The following is a 25,828-nucleotide window of genomic DNA, read 5'->3' on the forward strand; positions in this document are numbered from 1 at the left end:
CTGACCCTGTCAGAGCCAGGGAGACCTGCTGGTGCTCAGGTGAGGAAGACTCAGGCCCTCCAGCAGCACCTAAATTGTTGATATTGTTCCCATTTGTTCACAATCTGGTATTTCTGTGTTCCAGTTTTGTTATTTAAGCTTCTCTCAGGGATGTCAGAGAGGCTGGTCATCAGCATGGGGCTTTTGTTTGGCTGGGTTTTGTTTTCACAGAATCACAGAATTGTTAGGGTTGGAAGGGACCTCTGGAGATCATCCAGACCTACCCCACTGTGAAGGCAGGATCACCTAGAGCAGGTGACACAGGAATGTGTCCAGGTGGGTTTTGAATGTTTCCAGAGAGGGAGACTCCACGACCTCCCTGGGCAGCCTGTTACAGTGCTCTGCCACTCTCAGTGCAGAGTTCTTCCTTATGTTGAGGTGAAACTTCCTGTGTTTTAGTTTATGGCCTTTGCTCCTCGTCCTGTCGCTGGGCAGCACTGGCACCGTCCTCTTGGCACCCCCTTTTGAGATATTTATATGCATTAAAGAGACCCCCTCCAAGTCTTGGCTTCTCCAGATGAAACAGGTCCAGCTCCCGCAGTCTGTCTCTCCTCGTAAGAGAGATGCTCCAGAGATGTTTTGGTTTGTTTGTTGTTATTTAATTTCGTTAAAACCCAGCTCAGCGCCCCCTCTGCGCGGGGCCCGGCCCGGCAGTCGTGCGGCGCTGTCCCCCCCCGGGGAGCCCCGCCGGGCGGGGGCCGGGCCGGGCCGGGCCGGGGGCGCGGGGGGCCGGGCCGAGGCCGCGCCATGGGCCGAGCGAGGGCCGCCCTGGGCCGCAGCTGCTCCGCGGAGCGGCGGGGCCGCGGCGCCGCCATTCGGGGCCTCTCCGCAGACCGGGCTGGGCCGCAGCAGGGAGACGCGTCCGCGGTGAGTCCCGCCGGGCACGGGCATGGCGGGGCCAGGGACCCGCGTTCCCGCACGGCGAGGGACGGGGGCGAGGGACGGGAGCGGGGGATCGGGCGCTGCCGCAGCGCGGAGGCCGGGCCGGAGCCGAGACTGGGCCGGAGCCACCGCTCGCCTTCCCGTCATCGCGCGTCTGCCTCCGGGCTGATGCCGCCCGCGGCTCCTGCCTGCGTGTGCAGCTCATGGGGCACCCCCAGAGCTCTCTCTAACAAACACGGCAGCCGCTGGGACCGCACCGATGGACACCCGCGGCTTTGAGCCGCGCCTTTCTCTGTGCATCCTGTTCGAGCCGCGCCTTTCTCTGTGCATCCTGCTAGTAACGCCTTCGGGTTATTGCCAGAGCACAGGACAAGTTTAAAAAGACACATGATGATTGTTTACTGTTTGTGTTTCTCAGCTGTGGCAGAGTGAGACAGTTTCGCTTTCAGTTCTCAGCGCTTTAGCCCTTCAAACAGGAGCGGATACTTATTTAAAGGGTACTTTAACGAAATCTTGAGTTTGAGTTGTACATAGAGTCAGAAAGAGGTCTCGATACATTGAATTGGGCTTGCTGCTGAAGGGGCTTTGCTGGCTGATTTCTGCGGGGAAGAAAGTTGAGGTACAGTCTGAACACGGTGTTACAATATGGTGAAAATAAAGGTTTTTACGTTTTACTCTTTAGTATCAACACACTCCAAGATATTTTTGCAGTTTATATCCTGTAATGATGTGAATTTGCATAGATTGTAGTTCTAGACCAGAATCTAGACTAGATTATACATGTTATAGCTGTGCAAACTGTGTGTTCGAGATTCGTTCCCTTCACAGTGATTTCAGTGCAACAACTTTGCTATTAAGCTCAACAAGAAATGGTGATGATTCAGTTAACCAAAGATTTTATTAGGTTTTGTTCAGGGGGGGTTTGTATAGGTGGATTTGTGCTTCCATAGGAGCTATGTTAACTTCTGTACATCCTGGCTTTATCATGCATTCCTCACTGAAATCTCTGACGGATATTTTTTTCCTCTCTGGGATCTTTGCCTCCCCTTTATGCCTCAAAAATACTTCAATTAATTTGACTGTTTTGGTCACATTTGACACCAGAACTGGATTCACAGAGATAATTTCTTACAAGTTCTGTGAAAATTGGTGGCCATGGAAAGGAGAGGAGCTTAAATTAGTATCCTCAGTAAGGAATAGGCAATTACGTTTGCCACTTTATCTGTTCAAGAGATATCAGACAAACAATCTATGCATGAAAGCCATTGGTGATTATTACAAGCAATATCATGTGCTAATAGTGTTATGCATATTTAGGTTTACTGTAGTTGTCAAACCCAAGGCACTCCTCCGCTCTTCACTCGCAGTCCCCTGGAAGGGATATGTGAATGGTAGGCCAGGGACAGCATAACGTTCTCTGAATTGTAAGCCATCATATCTGTTATGATTACAATTTCAGAACTCTGTCATTAGGGGAATATGTGCTGAAAAGTCCACAAGTCCCATCCGTGTTGATTTGAAATTACTATATAATAGTATTTGTTTGGCTATTAATAAATATTACCTTTGCTGACTAGGAGAACATGCTAGGCTTTGTTGTCGTTTGAAATTTTTTGCTGAGGATCTGAATAAAGGCTCAGGAGCAAAGGCTTCTGAGTTGTCATCCAGTCATTGACCAGCTGGAGCTGGTCAGCTGACCAGCTTTTTAACCTGGATGCAGACCATTGCCTAAACATGGCTTTATGCTATGCAGGTGCACAGCCTGAAAACCAGTCAAAAAGAAAGTGGTACCCCAAAGTGCCTTTTTTACAGACAGGCTCTGTGTTCCTTGGCAAGCAGTACAAAATGTGGGATTATGTCTCTAGGGTGCTCAGTTGTAGTTTTCTCTGGTAGTGTATGGAGAGAAACAGGTTCTGCTAGACAGAAATTCCTCCTGCCTGTCTGAGACACCACACAGTGTCTGAGATAGAGACATGCTGTTTCTTTTTCATACACAATGTGTAAAATTGTCAAAAGGTGTATTAACATCGTATTTCTAATTTTTTCCCCTGTATCAGTATTAGTGAGGCTAATAGGCTTAGAAGACTGAAAACAAGGGATGTTTGCATCATCTTGCATCTACAGGATTGTGGCTCTGTACTGATGTCAGTTAAGAATTCCAGCAACATAATCCTATTACTTTTAAAATCATAATGTGGCTTTGTGAAATAAGGCAAAATGGAGGAGAGATATAAGACTGCTACAAAAAAAATTGTGAAAACGTACTTAAAATATAGTTTACAGAGGCAGAAGTCACCAGCCATGAATATTGCTGCCTTCTTAGAGATGGAGAAAAAGAGAATGCAGGGACAAAACCCTCATTGCAGGGGAATTCTTTTTTATTCCAAATGTGCAGTTAATTTACATAGAATAGATGGCATTTGTTCTAAACTGTAATATAGGAAATATCAGCAACAGTTACATTAAACAAGGAGGAGAGAAGCTGTGGATACCCTCTCCCTGGAAGGGTTCAAGGCCAGGCTGGATGGGGCTTTGAGCAACTAGGATGCTGGAAGGTGTCCCTGCCCATGGCAGGGGTGTTGGAACTAGATGATTTTTTAAAGTCCCATCTGACTCAAACTCTTCTATGTTTTTTTTGGTTCATGAAATGCCAGGACAAGAAATCCAATAGATAATCTGATGTAACCACTACTTCTACAGACTGATTCAGACGTAGGACTACTGGAGTGAAATACATTTGGTCTTACCTGACATGAATATAATACTCTTCCTCTGAACACTTTATTTAAGGGAATACATATGTCTGGACCCTCTAGCATAGGATCTTATGGAAAGTCAGGAAATTGGTTAAACTGCTGGCAGTATGACTTGTGAGATGGTGACTTACACGTCTGATAGTTTGTCTAGAACAGATTCCCTCTTATCTTACTGTAAAGCTGCTTTTTTTTTTTTTTCAATAGCAGACTATTTTCTCCAAGCTGTGAGACTTTATCCTCTGCTTTTAGTAACAGTGGCTCACATTAGGGCTGCCTACAAGCTTGCTGTAAAGTACCTTTAGTGCCTTAGTACCATACCTACCTTAGTACCATAAGACTGGCTGTGGGGAACACACCTCGTTATGTCAAGGTGCTGGCTGGCCTTTTCTGGTGAGAAACCATGGCGAGTGTATGTGTACAGCTAACAAGGACTGTGTCTTGGAGGAGGGTGGAGTCTGCAAACAAGCAATCTGGGAAGGGTACAGAAATCAAATGGATTATGTTCTGTGCTTTCAGACCAAAGGCTAAGTCTTGAAAACATGATCCCTGCAACTGTTCACACTGTCCTGAGTGCTCTATATTTATGCTGCCACAGAAAGAACTGGTTACAGTCGAAGGAGAAACACAAGAAACACTAAGGACTGAAATGCAGTTGCAGCTAAAGTATCCTCATCATGAATAGGTACACAACTATCAGACAGCTTGGTGATGGAACGTATGGCTCTGTCCTCCTAGGGAGAAGCATTGAATCTGGAGAACTAATAGCCATTAAAAAGTAAGTATTTTCATACGTTACTTAACTGTGGATAGTCCAGGTTTTTCCTTTTTAGGTCCACATCAACTTGGTCATGCTGGATCGAGTACTTCACATTCCAGTGCAGCTTTTGTATATGGAGTTGTATTGGGGCAGCATGCAAAACTCAAGTTCCTTGAATCCTCCAAAGCCCCAGCAGAAGACAAAGAGGGTGAGATATATAGGCTCATAATAGTGCTCTGCTACTATGTGCAGTCAAACATGTATTTTGTATATTATTTACAGTATCCTGCAATGCTACTTTGGAATCTGCAGCCTCTTTGCTGCTGCTTATGTGGATCATACATTTCATGGTTTAATTTTCAAAGTAATGTTAATACTGCAATGATAATGAACACAATGGATCTCATTGTCCATTATCTGTATCTTTATATGCTATTATATCTGTTCATATTAAGATTTTCTTGAACTTCCTTGAGAAATTAATTTAATTTTCTCTGCTGCTTCAGCAGGGATCCTAGTTTGTAAATGGCTTATTTGTCCTAGCTGTGGTAAGAAACAGCTGTAAAGAATTGCAGGCACCTTCCTGAAATACCGACCGCGACCCAGAGTCATACTTATCGAAAGAGCTTTCATTACAATGCTGTTTTGTATGAACAGTCAATAGCTGGCTTTATCAACTTTTCTAAATCCTCTTTGTTGAGAGTATTTTTCCTGTATCAAACCTTTTCAGAGGCACCTTTCATTTTCGTTTTGCAATGTGGGAGATTCTCAGAAAATTCAGAACAAACCAGAAGATGGTATTCTGTTAGTTTACATGTTAATGCCAGGCCATTATTAAGAACAGAAGTGGACTGGTGGCTGAACACACAAGACAGTAATTGCAGAAACACTGCTTAACAAAAAAATAATTCAGACTCCTTCATGACATGAAGGGCTTATAGTTCTTAAACTATTCTAAGAACTGATTTAAAACTGGAAACTTGCTACAATATTAAGTAATACTGAATTATTCGTAAACCTGGAAAAGACTCAAAGGATGCCTAACTCCATCTGAAATCCACACTCTAAGCAGTTGAATATTTTTCTAAGTTTTAATCTGAGCTCTTCTGTGTGTGTGTGTGTATGTGTGAACCTTTCTCCTGATGGTCCTAAAGTGTAGATTTTCATTTAAAAGAACTGAGTCTTAATCAAAATGTGTATGAACAGACAAGACCATACGTTACACGCAAATAGTATGTTCAGAGTTATATTCTGTCTTAGGAGAAAGCAAATCTTCCACACAGTTTGTTTCTGTTAGAGCAGAGTTGCTTATAAGCTTGAAAGGGAAGGCAGAATTTGAAAAGCAGTCTCGATGATAGATGCAGCTTGCAAGGGAGGGAGAAACATGGGGAGCAGTGGACACAGAAAATACACAGAAAATACACAGGAAATACAGCTTAGAGGGGAAAGGTATTAAAATTACAGAGAAAATCAAAATATAGAGAAGAGGAGCAAGGAGAGTATGATAAAATTGGAGACCCATTGAAGTGGTTGGATCTTTGTCTGATTTGTTGTCAGACTGTACTCCACCACATTGTATACTGGAAAGAAAAATAGCATGCCCTGACTTGTTGAAGGCTCTCAATTATTTTCAGCAAGATATATAGATATAGATGTATACATACAGAAAAAGGCAACCCTCTGTAATAGTAATTACTATTCAAGTGTAATTCTGTTTGAGTGTGTATTCTAGTAATTCTATTCAAGTGTACCTTGTGAAGTTTTTTGACAAAGGAGCTAACACCTTATACTTTGATGGAAGAACTGAATTATTAAGATGTAATGAGACTTACAGGTCTAAGACAAGCCGATGTTAACTGTGCGTTGTTATTTTCTCCTTTGCTATTGTAGAATGAAGAGAAAGTTTTATTCCTGGGAGGAATGCATGAACCTTCGAGAGGTTAAGGTACTTGTTTCGTTCAATGGTTGATTTCAAATTACATGATCCTTGTAACATTTTGGAATAACATCAGATTCTTCCTGTTTATCAAAAACTCCCCCCAACATAAGCTTTGGCATTTGACTTTGCAGTTCTGATTCCTGAGTCTGCATTTGAACGGAATGTCTTTAAGTCTTATAAAAATGCTTATTAAGTTTCTGTAGTTCTACAGAAAATCATTTGATTGTGGAGAGCTGCCTCCTCCTTGCAGTGTGTGAGTGTGAGCGTTCCTGTCACAACACCAGGAGTTGATTGGTGTTTGTTTTTCAGAGCTTGAGAACACGTGCCCTTTTCACAGCATTAACTTTTGTACATGCAGTTGTTTTTCTATGGTTGGCTTGAGGGCAGACATTTAACGTGAAATTCTGATGCCAGCAAAACTTTAGGGGTATGTTCTAAGGACTTCCTTAATTTCTAGTCCACTGTTGAAAACATGCAGAAAACTTAGGTCACTTTTCTTACAGTGCCACGTATTGGTACTGTGTTGCTGCAGCAAAAATGAATGTTGAATACACTGAAAATCTAAAAAGAAGGGAGAATGAAGATCCACATTTGCTAGTTTTGGCTGGGGTAGAGTTAATTTTCTTCATAGCAGCTTGTATGGGTCTGTGTTTTGGATTTGTGACCAAAACAGTCTTGGCAACACATGTATGTTTTAGTTATTGCTGAGCAGTGATTGCACAACCTCAGGCCTTCTCTGCTTTTCATGCTTTCATGCCAGAAAGTAGGCTGAAGGTGGGCAAAAGGGTGGGAGGGGACACAACCAGGACACTTGAACCCAACCGACCAAAGGGACATCCCATGTGCCATTGTGCTCAACAACAAAAGCTGGGGGAAGGAGAAAAGGGAAACGTTCAGAGTGATGCTGTTTGATTTCCCAAGTCACCATTACATGTGATGGAGCCCTGCTCTCCTGGATGTGGCTGAGCCCCTGCCTGCCCATGGCGAGCAGTGAATTAATTCTTTATTTTGCTTTGCTTGCATGCTCAGCTTTTGCTTTACCTATTACACTGTCTATCTCAACCCATGAGTTGTCTCACTTTCTGCCCTTCCTATTATCTTCCCCATCCCATTTGGGGGGGTGAAAAAGTTCAGCTGCCCACTAGGGTTAATCCACGATACCAAGGAGGACTTTCCAAGATTGTATTTAGTCTTGATTCTAACTTGGCTATTGCCAGTGCAGGTGCAAGGAGAGTGTTTCTGCCAGTAGGAAGTTACTTACAGAGAAAATGCAATTGTTTTGGTGCCTACAGTGATACCAGATAACTGGCTTTTGAATGACCAGAGTATTAAATTAATATGTAGACTGTATATGTATCTGTAATACTTGTAGATCTGATTCTTGTTCTCAGAGCTGTCTGATTATTTAAAATATTGAAGAGTTTTTGAAGTCAATTATTCTGCATCAGTGAAATAAAGTGGGGTTTTTTGTCATTAGATTAAGACCCCTGTAAAATCCTGTTTGTCTTTTTTTAGTCTTTGAAGAAATTAAACCATGCCAATGTAGTAAAGCTGAAAGAAGTTATCAGGGAAAATGATCATCTGTATTTTGTGTTTGAATACATGAAGGAAAATCTTTATCAGTTGATGAAAGAAAGGTAGGTAACAGCATCACCCATTCCTGATATATAACTTGTGTAATGTACTTTTAGCACCCCTTTTACTGTTGAAAGTACTTTGGATCATTTGTTGAGGGTTAGATCACTATGGCTTAAAGCTGCATGCTGCAGTAGGAGCTGTGGCTGTCACCTTTAAGCATATCCCATCCGGTTTAATGAGAGTTTCCAATGTCTCTTCCCAGATTAGCCTGGCAGGTAAGTAGGGTGCTCTTCTGAGAGTTAGGAACTGTGGGCTTTTAACAGCCCTCACACTGAAGAAGCATTGAACCTAGAACGTAGGTTCTATGTAGGTGCTCTAACCGTGCTTTTTCTGTAAGAGAGTGGTTTCATCACCTTTCTTCTATGGCTTCCTCAAATAAATTAATAAATGAAAAGAGGTTGAAACAGTAATCCAGAGGGATCAAATTTTGGATTTTCCTTGCAATTTAAGCTGACATGTCCACAGACAGCCCGTTTCATTTGTCAGCATTCTGAATAAAATCTAGCTTTATTGTATTTGCTGGAGGATTAATAAAGTCTTAATTCTAGCCTTTGGGCCATGTTAACACCCTCCAGAGGATAACTAGGGGCAAAACAGTTCCCTGCTTTGACTTGTTCTCTGAGGGGGCCATTTTCTCTCTATGGACCATAATTATCAGCCTGGTAGATGACAGTGATCTTCCTTGATTTAACAAAGTAAGGTTATTGTTGTAACATATCTCTGTGAATATTGCATAAAATACTTTTTTAAGCATAGAAATACCTACTATGCATGCACAGGTGTAGAACAACTTGAATTAAATTAGATTGTATATGGATGCTAATTTTTAACTATATGATATAATGAACTTTGAGGAAATAGTTCAAGTGTTTAACACAGAAACCAATTATCTTTAGGAATTTCTTAGAAGTGCTTGATATCCTGTCTCCTTCTGAAAACAAAAAGGGCAGATGTTTCAGAAAGTGTGCTCTGCATAATATTCTCTACAGTTTAGCTAGGGGTTGGACTTGTTAGACATTGCATAACTCAAACCTTTAGGAATGTGATTTATTTGCTTAATTCTTAGTTAAATTGCCAGACTAATTCTTAGTCTTGCTTGAAGGGACTGTAGAGGATGTAAGGCTTTCTGCTGTAATTTAAAAAGAGGGGCAAATATGAAAATCTCTAGTAGCTGATCTTGCTTCTGCAATATGTGATAGTCAGGTTTTATTTGAGAGGAACCGAGCTCAGGAAATTGAATAAGGCTCAGGCTATCTTCTTCATTTACTGTTAGGCTTTCTGAATGAAATTGTCACTGATTTCCACCCCAGACCATCTCCATGTGCTGGTACAGAGCTCCTGATCAGTCCGTCTTACCAATTCCATCTTGGTAAGGGGTCTCGCATTAAACCGCCTGTCGTGGCTGATCTTCCCACCTGAATATTATGAGGAGAAGAGCCTCTGGTTTTCAGTGATAGCAGATGAGACTGTTTTTCTCAGATAAGAGAAAGAAGTAGCAAATCAGCTATTAGATAACAAAAAAGGAAAGTCAAAAGTACGTGCTGTATATGCTTTAGATGAGAGGCCGGAAGAAACTGTGCATGAAAAGCACTAAATTAACATGAATCCTTGCTGTCTTGAGGAGTGTGCCTCATGACCTGTACATGTCATGAAGGAAAATACAAGCACAAGGCTGGGCAGAGAAAGGATTGAGAGCAGCCCAGAGAAGGGCTTGTGGGTGTGGGTGGATGAGACCTCAGTATGACCCTGCAGTGTGTTCTTGCAGCCTAGAAAGCCAGCTGCATCCTGATTTTCAGTGAACCTCATAGTCTTAACATGAGACATAGTCTTAGTATAATATCATTTGGCAGTTCTGCAAATGTGTATAAATTCTTATAGAGAGATAAACTACATGAGAGTGCTTAAAATATATCTAGCAGTTTTATTGTCATTGTTATCTTTTATCTTTGGTTCATAGCATACTTCAATCATTAATATTTACTTCTTCCCTTTTATTCCACAGAAACAAACTGTTCCCTGAGTCTACAGTTAGGAATATTATGTATCAGATCCTGCAAGGGCTTGCATTTATCCATAAGCATGGTGGGTTATGTTTTACCTGTAAACATTTTGAATTAGAGACATATAGTGTTTATGGAAGTATTTTAATGAATACACTAACAAACTATTAACTTTAGGAACAGGAATGATCAAAAGAATGGCACTATATGAGAGGTTCAGATTACTGAGAATATCTATATTTTATAGTTGCCTGATACTTTCGTCTGGAGGTTTGCTCAGTTCCTTTTCTGTAGGTTTCTGTTTTTTCAGACTGGCAGCTGGTCACTCTCAAACTCGTCTGATGTTAATGGACACATTTTGTGATAGATTTAGAGGCCCCCTGAGATTGAGAATAAAGGAGAAGTTACTCTTTTCTCAAACTACATACAGATACCAAATAAAACACATGTTCTCTGTAAGATGCACTTGAAGTAATAAAGTCTGAGTGACAAACAGCTTTTGTTGCATGGCATTCCAGCTAATTTTTACAATAATGATAAAAGCTGTAGCTGGTGTACCAGCCAGTAGTAACAAGACCCACTTTACTAATAAAAAACCCTCTGAAACGAACACCTTATTTTATTGATAGCTTCCTCACCATGTTTTGCTGACCTCTGCAATTCTGCCTGCTAAATACACTGTAGTGTCTGTTGCTGGGCAGCTCTCTGGTTTATCAGAAGAGAGCTAACATCAGTGGCCAAAGTCCTGGAAGTGAAAGGCTTGTAGGACCAGCATTTCAGTTCTCTTGAAGAACACATTTAACTCTGTTTTGCAAAAAATTTTCAGTCTAATAGCTTTTTTCACTCATTTAGTGGCACTTGGATACTCTTCTGAAACCAAACTGTAAATTCCAGTCTATTCCAGTGAGATATATAATATGTAAAAATAGAAAAATACTGTGATTGATTTGCAAAAATCTAATCCATCTTTTTTAATAAATTGCCAAATGGATCACAACCTTTCAGAATACCTTTTTTGTTCACAGACCTGCTACACACTAGACTGGTATTTCTGCCAAGATGTTGCAAATCCATAGTTAAAAACATCTGTAAATGCATGGCAAACCTGACAGGATGGTCTTGATGGTCTTGTGGCTGACAGTATAAGAATGGGGGTCCCAAGACTCTCTCTGCCACAGTTTTCAAAAAAATCACATGAACTTTTTTTCCCTTTCCATATGTTCTGCTCCTGTATGGCATAGAAATGCCTGTCAAATAAACTTTTTATGTTCTTTATCTATTCAAACTCTTAAACATCCATTCATATTTGAATACACAATTGATTGCTCTTTTTACAAGTTTGCCATGAATTAAATTGCCTCACAAACATTCTGTCAGTGCATTGCATGTCTGTGCAGCAAATACAGAAGTGATTGTACTAAATGCCAAGCACAGCCTTGATTGCTCTGTCTGGTACCTTCCCTAAAGAGGCAGTAGTTCTAGCTGGCACCAGAACATCTACCTAATATCCATAGGAAGAACACAGTCTGCTGGTTAGTAGATATCTACAGCACTGTGTATTCAATGCTGTCATACATTACTCTAACAAACAAAACTTAATATAGTTATACCGGGCAATGTAGACACATCCCATGCGAATTCTCTGTAGGAGCATATTCAAAGCCGTGGGAAAAATAAGCATGTTGGAGGGTCTCTGAAAATGAGGTTGTAGAGCTCTGCTAAGGTACTACAAAGGGAGCTGTGTGTAGAAAATGGTGGTCTCAGAGGCCTGCAAGAAAGAAGCACAAGGACAAATTTTCCAGGCTAATGGTGGAAGCAAATTTCAGAGGCAGAAGTCAGTGATATTCTGGTCCTGGTCTCTCATTTGTATTGGAACAGCTCTTGCCAAATGCTCATTTGTGATCAGGTTTTGCTGAATGTATGGGTGACATTGCAATCACATCAATATTTCATTTGAATTTTAGGGTTCTTTCACAGAGACTTGAAACCTGAAAACCTGCTTTGCATGGGACCAGAACTTGTGAAAATAGCAGACTTTGGTTTAGCCCGAGAAATCCGATCTAGACCTCCATACACCGATTATGTATCCACAAGATGGTAAGTGCTAGTACTCGCCTACATTGTGGGAACTTGCAATCAACCCTTTAAAGTAGTACAGTATTGAATTTGTGCTGATTGTAATACCACTTTTGATGCCTCCTTTTTATGAAACTTTTATTTAGGCTTGGCATAATTCAAAAAGCTTCAGTTAGTGCAAGACAGTTTACAGAGGGCAACAGCACAGGAACAAAAAGGGAGGTGGTAAGGTAGATGAGATGCTGGGATTGCTGCATGTCAGGCAGAAGAGAGCTTACAGGAGCTTATGTATGTTTTAATAAAAAAAAAAATAAAGTCATACATATAGGATAGGAGCTTTTTAAGGGTTGTTAGCTCTTAACAACAAAGAATGATGAGGTAAGTGGTTTCATGTATGTCTGTTTGAATTGCGTTGATGGAATTTGTTTCTTCTTTTCCTTCTCTTACAGGTACAGGGCTCCTGAAGTCCTTCTGAGATCCACCAGCTATAGTTCTCCAATAGATATTTGGGCTGTTGGTTGCATAATGGCAGAAGTTTACACCTTGAGGCCTCTCTTTCCGGGCGCCAGTGAAATTGATACTATATTCAAAATTTGCCAAGTCTTGGGGACACCAAAGAAGGTAGCTAAAGTGACATTCCACACTACAATAGCACTAGAGCTGTTCTACAATGCAGAATGGCACAGTAGCAGTAAGCATAAAAGTAATAATTTTTCCTGCTTACTGCTAATTTATGGTATTGATCTCAGATACAGTAAACTAAATTAAAACTTATTTTCTGTGTAATAAGCATTATTTAATTATGCTATAAACCCTGACATTTAGAGGAGGAGAAATAGAGCCCTGAACAAAGTCTTTAGACTGATTTCATTAGGTGGAAATTTCATTTCGTCTTGTACATTGCATATAAACCTGTGGTTTAAGAGGCTAAAAATTGGAATCATGGCAAGACTCCTATCTCCTGATTCCATTTGCATCCTTGGCTTGGTCAGGTGTAAAGCAAGACTTACCTCTCACCAGAGGTTTGTGGTGAGGATTCCCAGTGAAATCTTCAATACAGTCTAGAGGAAGCTGTCACAGTCTATTACTGATAGGAGAATATATGCTGGTGTGCTTAAGCACTGATATTTTACAGCTGAACTTTTTCTGTGACTGGAAATCTCATTCTTCCAGAACGACTGGCCTGAAGGCTACCAACTCTCAGCTTCCATGAATTTTCGCTGGCCTCAATGTGTACCTAACAACCTAAAAACTCTCATACCTAATGCAAGCAGTGAAGCAGTGCAGCTCATGAGAGACATGTTGCAGTGGGACCCCAAAAAGCGGCCAACAGCTAGTCAGGTTTGATTTTGTTTCGTTTTTCTTACATGTGCATGTGATGTTTCCTTTCATTGCAAGGCACTGTATACAGACAGTCATTTAGCAGTTGCTTGGGGCTGCAGTTCTTAGAATGGAGAAGAGCAGAAGCCAAGAACAATTTGCAAGGCAAAGGTTGGTAATTAAAAGAGAGTAATCAGCCTTTGCATGCAACTTAAGTGCTTGGGGTGTGTGCTCAATGATCAAAGGTGTGACTGCAGGATGTGTAAGTACACCTCAATTAAGTATTATCGAGTCACTGTGAATAGCAGCAGAGTGAAGGGAGGATATATGGCTGAAGGCTCTGATGCTGCTCTTCATTGCTATTGATACATGCTGCAGAATCACAGGAATCTGATCCAACCCCCTTGCCTTAGGCAACCTGTGCCAGTGCTCAGTCACCCTCACAGTAAAAAACTGTTTCTTGATGTTCAGAGGGAGTGTCCTGTGTTTTAGTTTGTGCCTATTGTCACTGGGCACCTCTGAGAAGAGACTTGCTCCATCTTCTTTGCATCTTTGAGTTTTTGCATACTTTGATAAGATCCCCATGAGCCTTCTCTTCTCCAGGCTGAACTGTCCCAACTCTCTCAGTCTTTCCTCATATGTGAGATGCTCCAGTCCCTTAATCACCTTTGTGGCCCTTCGCTGGACTCTCTCCATTATGTCCATCTCCCTCTTCTGCTGGGGAGCCCAAAACTGGACACAGCACTACAGGCACGGCCTCACCTGTGCTGAGCAGAGGGGAAGGATCACCACTCTCAGCCTGCTGGCAACACTTCTGCTCATGCAGCCCAGGATACTGTTAGCCTTATTTGCAGCAAGGGCATACTGGTAGCCCATGTTCAACTTGGTGTCTACCAGGTCCTTTCTGCAAAGGTGCTTTCCAGGTGTTTGATTCCAGCATGTACTGGCGAATGGGATTAGTCCTTCCCAGGTGCAGAACTTGGCATTTACCCTTGTTAACTTGAAGTTCCTGTCAGCCTGTTTCACCAGCCCGTTGAAGTCCTGACAGATGGCAGGATGACCATCTTGCGTATCAGCCACTCCTTACAGTTTTGTGTCATCAGCAGACTTGCTGAGAGTGCACTCTGCGCCACCATCAACATCATTAATGGAGGTGTTGATCGGTATTTGCCCCAATATTGAACCTCTGGGATACACTGATACCTCCTGGCCTCTAACCAGACTTTATTCCACTGATCACCACTCTCTCTGGGCTTGGCCATTCAGCCAGCTTTCAGTCCACCTCACTCTGTTCATCCAGCCCAGTGTTGTCTGGATAAGGCTGGCTTTTGCTGGACACTCTCCACTCAAGTGCACTGCAGATGTGTCCCAAGGTCCTGTACGTAAGCATTGCCCAGGTCATCAGTATTGCAGATGCACCAGATGATAGTGGTGGTGGTGGTGGTGGTGGTGGTGGTGGTGGTAGCCACTGCTTTCAGACACCAGTACTGTTGTGGTAATAACCAACTAATTAAATAAGCAGGGTACCTTTGGAAAAACAGATGTGATTCTGGATACAAATCTGACTTGACTTCAATAGGACCATAGCTGAACTTTTGTGATTCAATTAGACTTTCAGTATAAATTGTAATTAAAAGCTTTAAAGCCAATTAAAGCAGTTAAAAAATGAAGTAGATTAAGAACTCTCAAAAGTAATGAAAAGCACAAAATACTGTATTAAGAGCAGTAACAAATGTTTTACAATAACATGCAAATGGTGAGTAATCTGAGCTTTTAGAAGTTTTTTGTAGTGAGAGGTCTTTGGGAAGGGAAGACCTGAAACAGCAAGATAGGCAGAGATCACTTGCCTTTACTAACAACTCCTTAATTACTTGTAAGGCAGGATAAAAATATTTTTACCAACATGTCTTTTGGCTAATTTTCATAAAGGTTATGTTTCTTTCACTCAATTCAGTCTTGGAACTGGGGGATGGAAGAGATGGGATGTCTCTGGGGCCATTGGAGTTTTGCTGGCTGAATCTGTGACGATGGTGTGTGTGTGTTTGCACATGTGCATGCCCACAGAGATGAAGAGACAGCACATAATGAAACATGCCTTAAGATACCATATACCTGGTTAAGTATCTTACTTCTGCAGAACCTTTGCCTTTTGTACAAGTCCACAGAGGATTTGGTAACTTGGTATCTGTGGAAACTTTTCTAGCATTGCATCATTTTTCTGAAGTGGATTGTGCTCCCTAGAATCTAGTGCTAAGAGATGGGTCTTCTGCTGTTTTCTACCCTAGAAATAAAGGAATCTAAATTTCAACTGAGAGATAGAACTGGGGTAAATTAAAAACTGGTTTTCTAAGCCTAATATTTTTATTATTTTTTAGGCACTTCGATACCCATACTTCCAGGTTGGGCATGCCCTGGGTGTTCAGGAACTGGGAAAACAAAAGGAACTGCATAATAAATCATCTCTGCATATTAAGCCTGTCCCTCCAGTACAGCCCCCACCGAAACCTCATGCCCGAATTTCATCAAGGCCTTTTCAACAAAACCAATCTTCTCAGCACTCAGTGTACCCATATAAGAGAGACAACTCTGGGACTGAGCACAGTAACTACTTACAGGAGGACAAGTCTAACCAGGTTCTTCTGCCTGCAATTCACAATAAGGTTCCTCAGCAGGTAAAGGTCCATCCAGCAAAAGATAAGCTTCCTGATATGTTGCCTGATTATTCCTAATTATGTTTCTTTTTCTGGTTCACTTTCAGCATTCTTGTACTTTTACTAAAAGGACAGTGAGCGGGAATAAAAATTAATTACAACTTTCTGCTAGAAACTGGAAGTCTGTTGACATATAAATCTGTTGCTATAAAACAAGGAAGCTGATATCTCATTTCAGAGCCATTTTATGCTTTCCTTTGTTCTAGAGCACCACTTAAAGGATGACACTATGATTTCATATGAGTAAAAAAGAAGTACAGTGTTCAAACTATTAAGGGGATTGATGCCAGAGAGAAAACTATTGAAGTAAATAGAATTGAAATGAGGGGGAGGAGGCTATTGCCTTCATCCATTTAAGGCATCCAGTTTATTGACTGGGATTAATAGTAATTTTGGACTACGCTGGACATAGAAAACAGCAGATTCTCCTTTCAGCATAAGAACCCTTTCTGTTGGCTCTGCGAGGAGACTGGATTCTTAAGACAGATGATGAGAGCAAACGCTTCTGAGAGATCGGCCATAAATAGGGTCTGCACTGGCCATGAGTTGCATGAGGTTGAAATGTACTGGTGAGCCTAAATGACTGAAGAGGCACAAATTTGTACCTATGCTGTCCTGCAAGAGAAGTACATTTTATAAATGTCTAGACACAGGCTTGTGGAAACCTAAATGTGCATGCAGTTTTGTACTCCCAGCATGGGTCTAGAAGTAAAAATTGAGTGTAAGGGCGTTGTTTGGGAGGTGCATATTGAAATATAAATAGAATTGGATTTGAGACCCAAGAAATTTCTTCTTCTGTCAGTTCAAGATACTTTGCAGTATCTTCTGCATACCATGCAGAAGATAAGTAATAATATGGTCTACATAATGTGTTCTTAGCATGTTTAATGAAAGATGAGGATTGCATTGTTACAGCTCTACTACTGAGAAAAAAAAGTCTTCTTTGTTCCTGTCACCTGATTTATGCTCTAAGCACGTGGGTTTGTTTCTTTTCAATCTTTATAACAGAAAACATCTCCTGGGGCTGAGAATATAAATGGTGACCTTAAACCAAAACCTAGGCGAAGATGGGGACATCTTGCTAGGACAGTGAAGAGTTCTGAAGACTGGGATGACTTGGAAGACCTTGATTTCAGCTCTTCCATCATAAGAATGGACTTGAAAAACAAGAAGAGGCAGAATGATGAAACTCTTTGTAGGTAAGGGGTTTTTTATGTCCATGTGCTATTTGGTCTATTTCTTTAGTCTTTTCCTCTTTCTTAGTAATGTCGCTCTTCATGCTTTCTATGGATCCAGAAACATATATCTGTACAATTCCGTGTTCTTTTTTTTTTCCCCACTGAAAATGATGCTTGGTTTAAGTCTCCCCAAGTTAGTCTTTGAATATATACTTTATATTTCACTTGTGGACCTTTTTGACATATTCCATGCATATAAACTGTTTTGGAGGACTCCAAGCTGCAGTTTCCATGGACTGTACAGAGTAGAGAAAAACCTACTGAGTGATTTGTAAAACATTTTAAAAGCAGAATATAAGGGAACTAGAAACACAAATCTGATTTTCAGGGGCACTTGTATGGCTGAAAATATTCCCTGTTGTCTGTGTGTTTGTAGTGTGGCAAACACAGTATAAGGAGATGATTTGTGGAGATGAGATGGAGTTGAGAAGGCCAACTGTGGATAAACATGTGGTATAAAAATTGGACTAAGTGTAGCAATTTTTGAATTATAGATTTGAAAGCATTTTGGACCTGAAGCCTTTGGATGCTGTAGGCTCTGGCGCCAGTGCACGAACTTCCCATGCAACCCTTTCACGGCAGGACACTCCCACATTGCGAGTTTCTGCTGCAAAGCAACACTACTTGAGACATTCTAGGTACCTACCTGGTTAGTAAAACATACTTCTTTCTTTTTCTTCCTGCAATTCCAAGAGCAGTATGAAATGGTCATTGATACCAAATTATTGTTTCCCTGTGAAAGATGCGACCAGTCTTTTACACTGGAAAATAAAGTCCTGTACATTTATGTCATGAGTGTATAATACCATGAATAACAGACTAATAGTGGGAATATGCTTTGCTGTAGCTTGGAGTTAAATAGAATGTAGGTCCATGTCTCTGTAGAGAATTACATGCCTGTCTTCATGATAACCTCTGCTATGCTGAGACCAGCGCTGGGGTGGGATGAAGTACAGGAGGCAGACATGTCTGCCTGTAGTTAAAATGAGGTGTGTATAAGTGTATTCTTTTTTGTAATTTCTATTTATAAAGGCAGTGTTAGCTATTCATTCACTTGTTGTACTAACACTTCAAAATTAATTAAGTAAACTAGAAGGTATTGTGACTGCAAACTCAGTCTTTTTTCCTGAAACAATTGACTTTCAAATTGGCTCACTTAAGTACAGTTTTGGTAGCTAAAACTTGTTTTACTAGAGGAGATTGTAAAACACATTGATCCCAAGCCTGCTTTTCCCTTATCATAAATTGTGAGTGCATCCTTGCATGTTACGTACCCTGTTTAAATACAGGATGTATATGAAATGCAAATAATAGGTGACATGTGAACCCTACTACAAACTGTTTGCACAATCAGTGGTTTCAGTAGAGACACTAAAGAAGAGTACAGTACTATGAGAAATGGAATTGCCATTATTTGCTCTCAAGTTATCTTGTCATTAGGCTTTTATAGGAAGTGTAGATTTCATTTACTTAGCAAGGTTCACCTTCTGTGATTTGAGAATATTTGTGGCCTTGATGTAAGTAAGGATCCTGTCCTGGGATATAAGCAGCCATCGATGCTAGTGGAACTATTTACACTGTGATATTTGCAGGATTAGGGCCTGTGCCTAGTCACAGCATTCCTGTATGATGAGAGGATGGGAAGCAACACAGAGAGTTACTGAGAGGGAGAAGGTTTTGTTTAAGTTGAACCGGACATCTGCTGTAAGATTGTGCATCAGGTGGAATGAATGAAAGCCTGTGTGGCTACAGAGATTTCAGCATAATAATCTTTGCATTTTTTGCAATAGGAATAAGCACAAGGAATAGCATAGTCTCCACTTCAAACAAAGAGTCTGTTCCATCTAATCCATGGCCCAGTTCTGGTTTGTCTGGTAAAACTTCTGGTTTGGGAGGAAGTATTAACAGGATGAATTCAGGTAAGAAGCTGCACTTAACACTCTGAGAAATGATAATAAGCGGTGTCTTTGAAATTCCCTACAGCTGTATTTTGGGGTCACCCATTTCTAAAACACTGTCAGCTCCGAAGGGACTTGCTACCTTGTCTTTTCTTTCTGATAAAATCAGTTATGAGCACTGTTGCCTATATTTGGAGACTCCCTGAAACTGAAACATAGTAATTTCTTTTACTGAATCCCCAGAAGTCTGTTTTGAAGTACCTCATGCATAGAAGGTTGGACAGCTTAGGTATGTTCAGTTTGAAATACTTAATCTTGCTTTCAGTTTCCCTCTTCAGTTTTCATAAGTCATATTTTCTGGCTTCCAAATTATTTTAGCCCAACTGGTGCATAAATGACTGTCAATAGAAGAGGAAGCTGGTCTAAATCCATACACACCACTCTTGTTACATGAATAAAGCAAAGAAAATCTATGATCATGTCTTTTAATTGATGTTGTTTAAAATAATGAAATAATTGTAGCTTAAAAAATTCTGAGAAAAAGCAAAACTCTTCAATTTTTCTTCTTCAGGTTTTTTGGGCATTTGGTATTTCAGGTATTTAATCACTGTTGTTTGATTTGAAGTAATTAATTTGTAGATTTTTACATTAGATTTTACCAGATATACTTAAACATGTTGATGTTTCTAGATTGTATCTGTGTATTTCTTTTCTAAACCTTTGCTTCAGGTTTTCATGTGATGTTACAGTTCTGCAGTACCCTACTTATTTTGAAAATGTTTGGTTTAGAAAATTTGTATTGAATCTTGGCCCAAAGAAACATTTTGGGTCTTTAGAAACTCTGGTTTAAAAAAAAATAAGAAACTTAAAATTTTTGATGTAATTAAATCAAAAATTGTTCTTTAAAGATTCAAGATGGGAGGACGTTGTAAATAGCTAAACTACATGAGAACCTTTATATGCGTAGTACATATTTCATTCCTGGCTATTATACAAGTTTTTGCTGCTTTTGTAGCTGCATAGGATATCGTTAGATTTTTCCCTTTTTTATTTATTACCATCATTTCCCACAATATGCTTTGCCACTGCTCTAGTACATCATAGGCATATATGCAATGGCTCTGGTCTGTGCATGTTAACTTGTTTGTGTCCCCCTCTGCTACAATCTAGACTCTGGATTGTTTTGTTCCATTTTCAGTGGCTTATCCATTTGACAGGTCAGTCAAATCTGCTCCTGCTCATCTCAGGGACAAGTTTTGTAGCTGGTTTTACAAATTTGGAATGTGAATCTGTACCACATTTTTAAATTGTGCTCTCACTGGGCTTCAGTAAGACCTTTGTGTAGCACCAGAGCCCCATATTTCACTACATAGAAATCAAGAGTGAATATATTCATAGGACACAGTTGGTGAAAGTCAAACAAAATAATTCTAAGTAAAATGCTAAGTTTTGAGAACTTTGAGAAACCTTGAAAAGGCTGAGATGTCAGGGAGAATTGCAATTCTCCCTGGTACAGGTACAAGTTGTACCTGTTTTCCATTTATCTGTAATGCAGTCTGCTGCTGAGAGTTTCGTGAATGCAGGTACATATAGGTGCTGTGAATTTCTAGCGTCTTCAGTTAAGTTCTTGTTTTCATCAGTCCGTGATCAGGCCTGGTCTTGAACATGACCCATCAGTGCACAGCTTTGTTGATAATGTGGGAGATCCATTGTGTTGAGCTCAGGTGTTCCTTCCCATTTCTTTCAGGGCCCATAGGATCAAGCGGTCTAACTAGTGGTTATATCCCTTCGTTTCTGAAGAAGGAAGTAGGTTCTGCTGGGCAGAGGGTTCAGATAACACCAGTTGTGGATCCATCTTCTGGTAAGTATAGTACCAAAGTTCTCTTGGTCCCTTGCTCTGTAATCCATGCTGTATGTATGCAGCACTGAGCTACTTATCTTTGCTTTAACTGGAGCTATTGTTTATAACCTTGCAGAATTTCATATAGGGAAGAATGTGGTTTATTTTTACTTCATTTATTAAATAGTTGGGTTTATCTGCAGCATATTTCAGGGGGACCTAGAGGTTAGTGTGAACCAACTGACTGGCACAGAATTCACTCTTGTCAAATCAGTGATGTAAATACAACTTGTCTGCTAAAGTTTAAGGCATTGGATCTACTACTGTCTCACATCAGCAAATTCTAATAAAAAAGGAGGCTTATTTCTTGAAGAAATAAGGGTCTGGGCCTGCATCCAGTTGTTGCTCAGTGTGGGAGCTCTCACTGAACCTTTATCTCACATCATTTTCTTTTGTCCTTTAGATTTTGCTTCTCTGACGTCAGTCAGACCCCATCTGGGATGGCCATCCTTCAGTTCCCCCACAAAAAGCTCCCCAAGGTTAATGCCTCTCCCACCACCAGCTCAGCCGATCCATGGGCGCGTTGACTGGTCTGCGAAGTACGGCGCTCACCGGTGACTGTGGAAATGCTCTCTGACCAGTGCATGTTGCCCATGAAATGGTGGCCAACGTGAGACAATTTGATACTGTTTTATATACCTGTACATTTAAAAGAGACAGATCTTCTATGAATGAGACATTTTGAAGCATTGTTTTTTACTTATTGCATTAATTTGAATGCAGCCTTGTACCTTTTTGTATAAAAATGTTTTGTTATATAATTGGGTCCAGTTATTTTCATAAAACTGATACATTTTGTATATATGGCTTAGGGGATTTGGCGTTTTTATACAATAAATTTTTATAATGAACTTTTAAAAAAATTAACTTTTTTTTATTAGATTGAACTTTTTTATAGAAGTGGATAAAAAAAGCAAAGTGGTGCAATATTGCTGTGGAAGAGAAGTACTGAGAAAGGGGCATTCATTAGACATTTTCTGAAGTTTATGTGCTAAATGAAGCTGTATAATTTCAGTGATGCCATGTCTCGATGCCATGCTTCTGTTGTCCTATATTCATTTGCTTCATACTGGCTAGAGGAGTGAGTGACTAACAGTCTAAACTCTCCTTTGCAGTCACTGAGACTGCTGAAAGTCAGTGGGAGGCACTTTCTTTTTAAATTTATTTTTGCCTTTAAAAGGTTTTTGTTGGACTGCTATTTAAATTTACCAAATCTGGGGAATCTTCTTGTTTGGTGGAGGGTAAATACCCTTCTGTAAATCTGTTTTCTGACACAGTGCTCTTTTTTCCTGCTTCAGAGTTGCTCCTTAGCATTGTTCACTATGAAATAGAATGTGGATCTACCCTGTTAAATTCATTTAAATGTTCTAATCATTTCTAAGGAGAAAAATCAGATTCTGTTTCTTCTTTTTCTTTTATTGTGAATATAAGATCTGAAGACATATTTAAGACAGTATTAACAATTATGAAACTTGTTTCAGAGGAAAAGAATATTGGTGATACAACAGCAACAGAGTTTAAGGAAACATATCTATGCAGCTGACTTTTCACAACTGTCTTAAATCACTTTTGGGAAAAAAAAAAAAACCAAGAACAACCACCCAGAACAATCCAGTGGAAATAAGTCCGTTTAAGCTTACTGAAGTTATTACTCTTCACTACAATACATCTTCATTTACAATGTGAAGAATATGTAAGCTTCCGTAAATTAGGCTTGCAGGCTCTACAGGGAAAAATGGGACCTTACCTGGTCTTGTTAAGAAAATGTAAAATTCTGGTTGATTTCACAGAAACTGATACAGCCCTTTGAAGAGCAGTTTAATTCAGTTTATAAGAGAGTATGAGTTATATCAGGTTATAGAGAAAAGAAAATAGCCCCATAATCTGGTTTAATTCTGCTCTGTAAAGGAGTGCCAGAGTCCAGCCATCAGCAGAAGATTCATTTAGATCACAGTCAGCATTTGGCTGTTTCCTGCACCCCCTTCCACAAAAGGAAGATAAACAGTTCGGTGCTGTGGGAGAACCTCTTTTAGAGCTGTGTTTTGGAGCAGCCACCAAAGCTGAAGGTGGATCCAAGGTGGATCTTCCTGCAGAAGTGTGCAGAAATTCTCATCTTTTGAGCTCATTGTGTGAAGGCAGATTCTTTATTTATGAGATTTAAATCCAGCCTAAAGGGATCAGAGCAGGTACAGTTCTCAGCATCCAGCTGTTTTGTGGGAACTGAACAGTTCCCGTGTCAGTGAGATCCTCTCCATGGGATCTGCCAGCACGCTCAAGGGGCAGCTGCTGTGGACTGGAGACTGAGAATGCATTCTGGCCTTTTCAGTGCTTCCCATGGAGAATTCAAGGATCCCTTCCTATGGGATTTCAAGGAAACTGTACCCTGGAGTAGGGTGCTGGCTCAGTGATATAGGGGGAACCACGGGGAGCACTAGTTACTGTTTGCTCTTACGAGCTCAGTCCACAGTGAAACAGTACAAGACAAAGAGGGAGCAAAAGTGTGCATGTAAGACTTGCACATGCCAAAGACATCTTATGTGTCCCTCTACTCTGTTATCTGTGCATAGCAAGTTATGCATAGCCAGTGCAGAACTCCAAACCATACCTAACTGCTCCCAGAGCAGTGATGCCAATGCTTAGCAGTAAAGTAAAGCAGCCATTCAGTTTCTAAAGCATATGCTTATGGTGTCTATGGGTAAGTGGAAAGGGAAATATGTATATTTATGTTAGAACTGGAAAGATAGTTGTTTCTCTTGGTGGAAATAATATCTGTATTTATATCTACATATAATTTATTTTATCTCTGTCTCAAGAATGAACACCCCGAACCTACCCTAAATATACCTAGATTTAAGTAGGCAATTTAACTAGTCTGTACACTTACTTTCCACGGGTTGGAGAAAGAGATGAACAAGTCATGAGAACAGGCTGCTGAGGCTTGGATTCATCATACATAAGTGTGAGCTCCTTTGTTAAGAGCTGACTCTTTAGACTTGTGGTGAGTGAGAATCATCTCAAAAGAAGTCTGTCTCACCTGAGAACATACTAGTGCTCTGGAAATGCCTGTCTCTCTCCACTAAGGATGGGGACAACTCAGAGATTCAAATAACACAGGATGAATCTGTGAACTTGGCCTGTAATCTCCGAGCCTTTATCAGACCCGCAGTGATTTTTTTGACTATAGCACTCAGGCTTTAGTCAGTCCAGCAAAAAGATTAGAAAAAGAAGTTGTACTTTTTTTATTTTGGCATATCTCCTCCTTTCCCAAGGTAAAGTCTATTTTTGGAAAAAAAGGTAATAATCTTGATGTTCAGCATCAGTTCTGCCAGTTTTAACTTAGTGGCACAGAAAATTAGCTAAGTATAATGGCAGCACCTGTATCCTTTACTAAGCAAATTTCTACTAAATTTGGAAAAGTTCTTTCTGAGCAGGATGGAGCTGACTAAGTTTATGTATTTTATTCTGCTGTCTCAGTGTGCAATACAGATATGGAAAAGATGGAGGTCCTTGTTATACCAAAATCTGGACAAAGCAGCATATCTGAGAATTTATGATACGTAACCTACTACTTTGTGCTTTAATATTTAGCAGGATCTTTATGCAAAACGTTTTTAGAATTGTACTGTTTAGGTTTTCTCAGGCTTAGGTATAATGTATAATAATGACTGTTGGAAATAAAGGAGTCTGACAGTGGATTCATTCACCTCTGTAATCTGAATTTTCCTAAAAGTCTTGTGTAAGTGCCATGATGTTAGCCAAAAAACCAAACCCATGCCAGAAAACCCACTTCCATGGTGTTTCTGTATCTAATATGGCTGTTTATATGAGTAGGATGTTCTATAATGTGAGGAGGAAAGTATATACTGAAAGAATGTTTTAGAACTTAACGCAGAAGGCAGGGGTAGAATTGTCAAAGTGAGTGAAGAAGTAATGGTTCTTGTTTATTCAGTGTTTTTGTTCAAAAACATTCTAAATGTTTGTTTCACTCCTTCTGTGTCAAGTGTCCTGCCCAGAATAAAGTTACTCTTGAAGAAGTACTGCTGGCTTGAGTCTTGCTCTTTTATTCAGTTTTTAATAAAGGCACTTCAGTTTGCCTTTTGTTTCTTTGGTTTTTAAGTTGTGTGTTGATTGGTGGTTTTTTTTAAATAAACCTTCCGGCCACATGGTTTGAGTGCATGTAATTTCTGCAATATCCTTTGAGCTCCATGTGAAGGTAATTGCTTAGTCCTCGGATGTCAGCTCCTCAGAAACTACCTGCAAGGCTGCATTAAAACAGAATATGCATAACACCTTGGAATGACAAACAGTTGGACTAGATCGTTGTGGGTCCCTTCCAAGGGAAATTTATTCTATTCTATTCTATTCTATTCTATTCTATTCTATTCTATTCTATTCTATTCTATTCTATTCTATTCTATTCTATTCTATTCTATTCTATTCTATTCTATTCTATTCTATTCTATCCTATCCTATCCTATCCTATCCTATCCTATCCTATCCTATCCTATCCTATCCTATCCTATCCTATCCTATCCTATCCTATCCTATCCTATCCTATTCCATTCCTATTCCTATTCCTATTCCTATTCCTATTCCTATTCCTATTCCTATTCCTATTCCTATTCCTATTCCTATTCCTATTCCTATTCTATTCTTTTCCACTCTACTCTACTC

At 40.2% G+C, this 25,828-nt stretch overlaps 1 protein-coding gene across 4 annotated transcripts; it reads left to right on the forward strand.

The window, feature by feature from the left end:
• Positions 1–788: 788 nt before the first annotated feature.
• CILK1 (ciliogenesis associated kinase 1) lies at positions 789–25,191 on the forward strand. 4 transcript variants are annotated; one of them, XM_064650348.1, is made up of 14 exons: positions 789–906; positions 4,194–4,452; positions 6,325–6,379; positions 7,889–8,010; positions 10,014–10,093; positions 11,976–12,108; positions 12,537–12,708; positions 13,261–13,428; positions 15,783–16,079; positions 17,127–17,317; positions 17,851–18,005; positions 19,147–19,275; positions 21,002–21,115; positions 21,558–25,191. In XM_064650348.1, the coding sequence occupies exons 2-14, from the start codon at positions 4,352–4,354 to the stop codon at positions 21,710–21,712; spliced, it is 1,872 nt and encodes a 623-aa protein (XP_064506418.1). In that variant the 5' UTR covers positions 789–906; positions 4,194–4,351; the 3' UTR covers positions 21,713–25,191. The 4 variants fall into 4 exon arrangements, with proteins under 4 accessions (XP_064506418.1, XP_064506419.1, XP_064506422.1 ...); XM_064650349.1 differs by having other exon boundaries at positions 4,273–4,452; XM_064650351.1 differs by lacking the exons at positions 789–906; positions 4,194–4,452 and adding an exon at positions 4,551–4,642.
• The last annotated feature ends 637 nt before the right edge of the window (positions 25,192–25,828 follow it).

This window comes from Pseudopipra pipra, chromosome 3, assembly GCF_036250125.1.
Source record: "Pseudopipra pipra isolate bDixPip1 chromosome 3, bDixPip1.hap1, whole genome shotgun sequence".
Lineage (NCBI taxonomy): Eukaryota > Metazoa > Chordata > Aves > Passeriformes > Pipridae > Pseudopipra > Pseudopipra pipra.

What these genes read in the sequence shown, in the direction of transcription:
- CILK1 (XM_064650348.1), top strand. Translation starts at nt 4,352, where the DNA reads ATGAATAGGTACACAACTATCAGACAGCTTGGTGATGGAACGTATGGC. An exon ending in TATCAGTTGATGAAAGAAAG is followed by an intron (nt 8,011 to 10,013) that starts GTAGGTAACAGC and finishes TTTATTCCACAG; the next exon opens with AAACAAACTGTTCCCTGAGT. An exon ending in AGTTGTGGATCCATCTTCTG is followed by an intron (nt 21,116 to 21,557) that starts GTAAGTATAGTA and finishes TTTGTCCTTTAG; the next exon opens with ATTTTGCTTCTCTGACGTCA.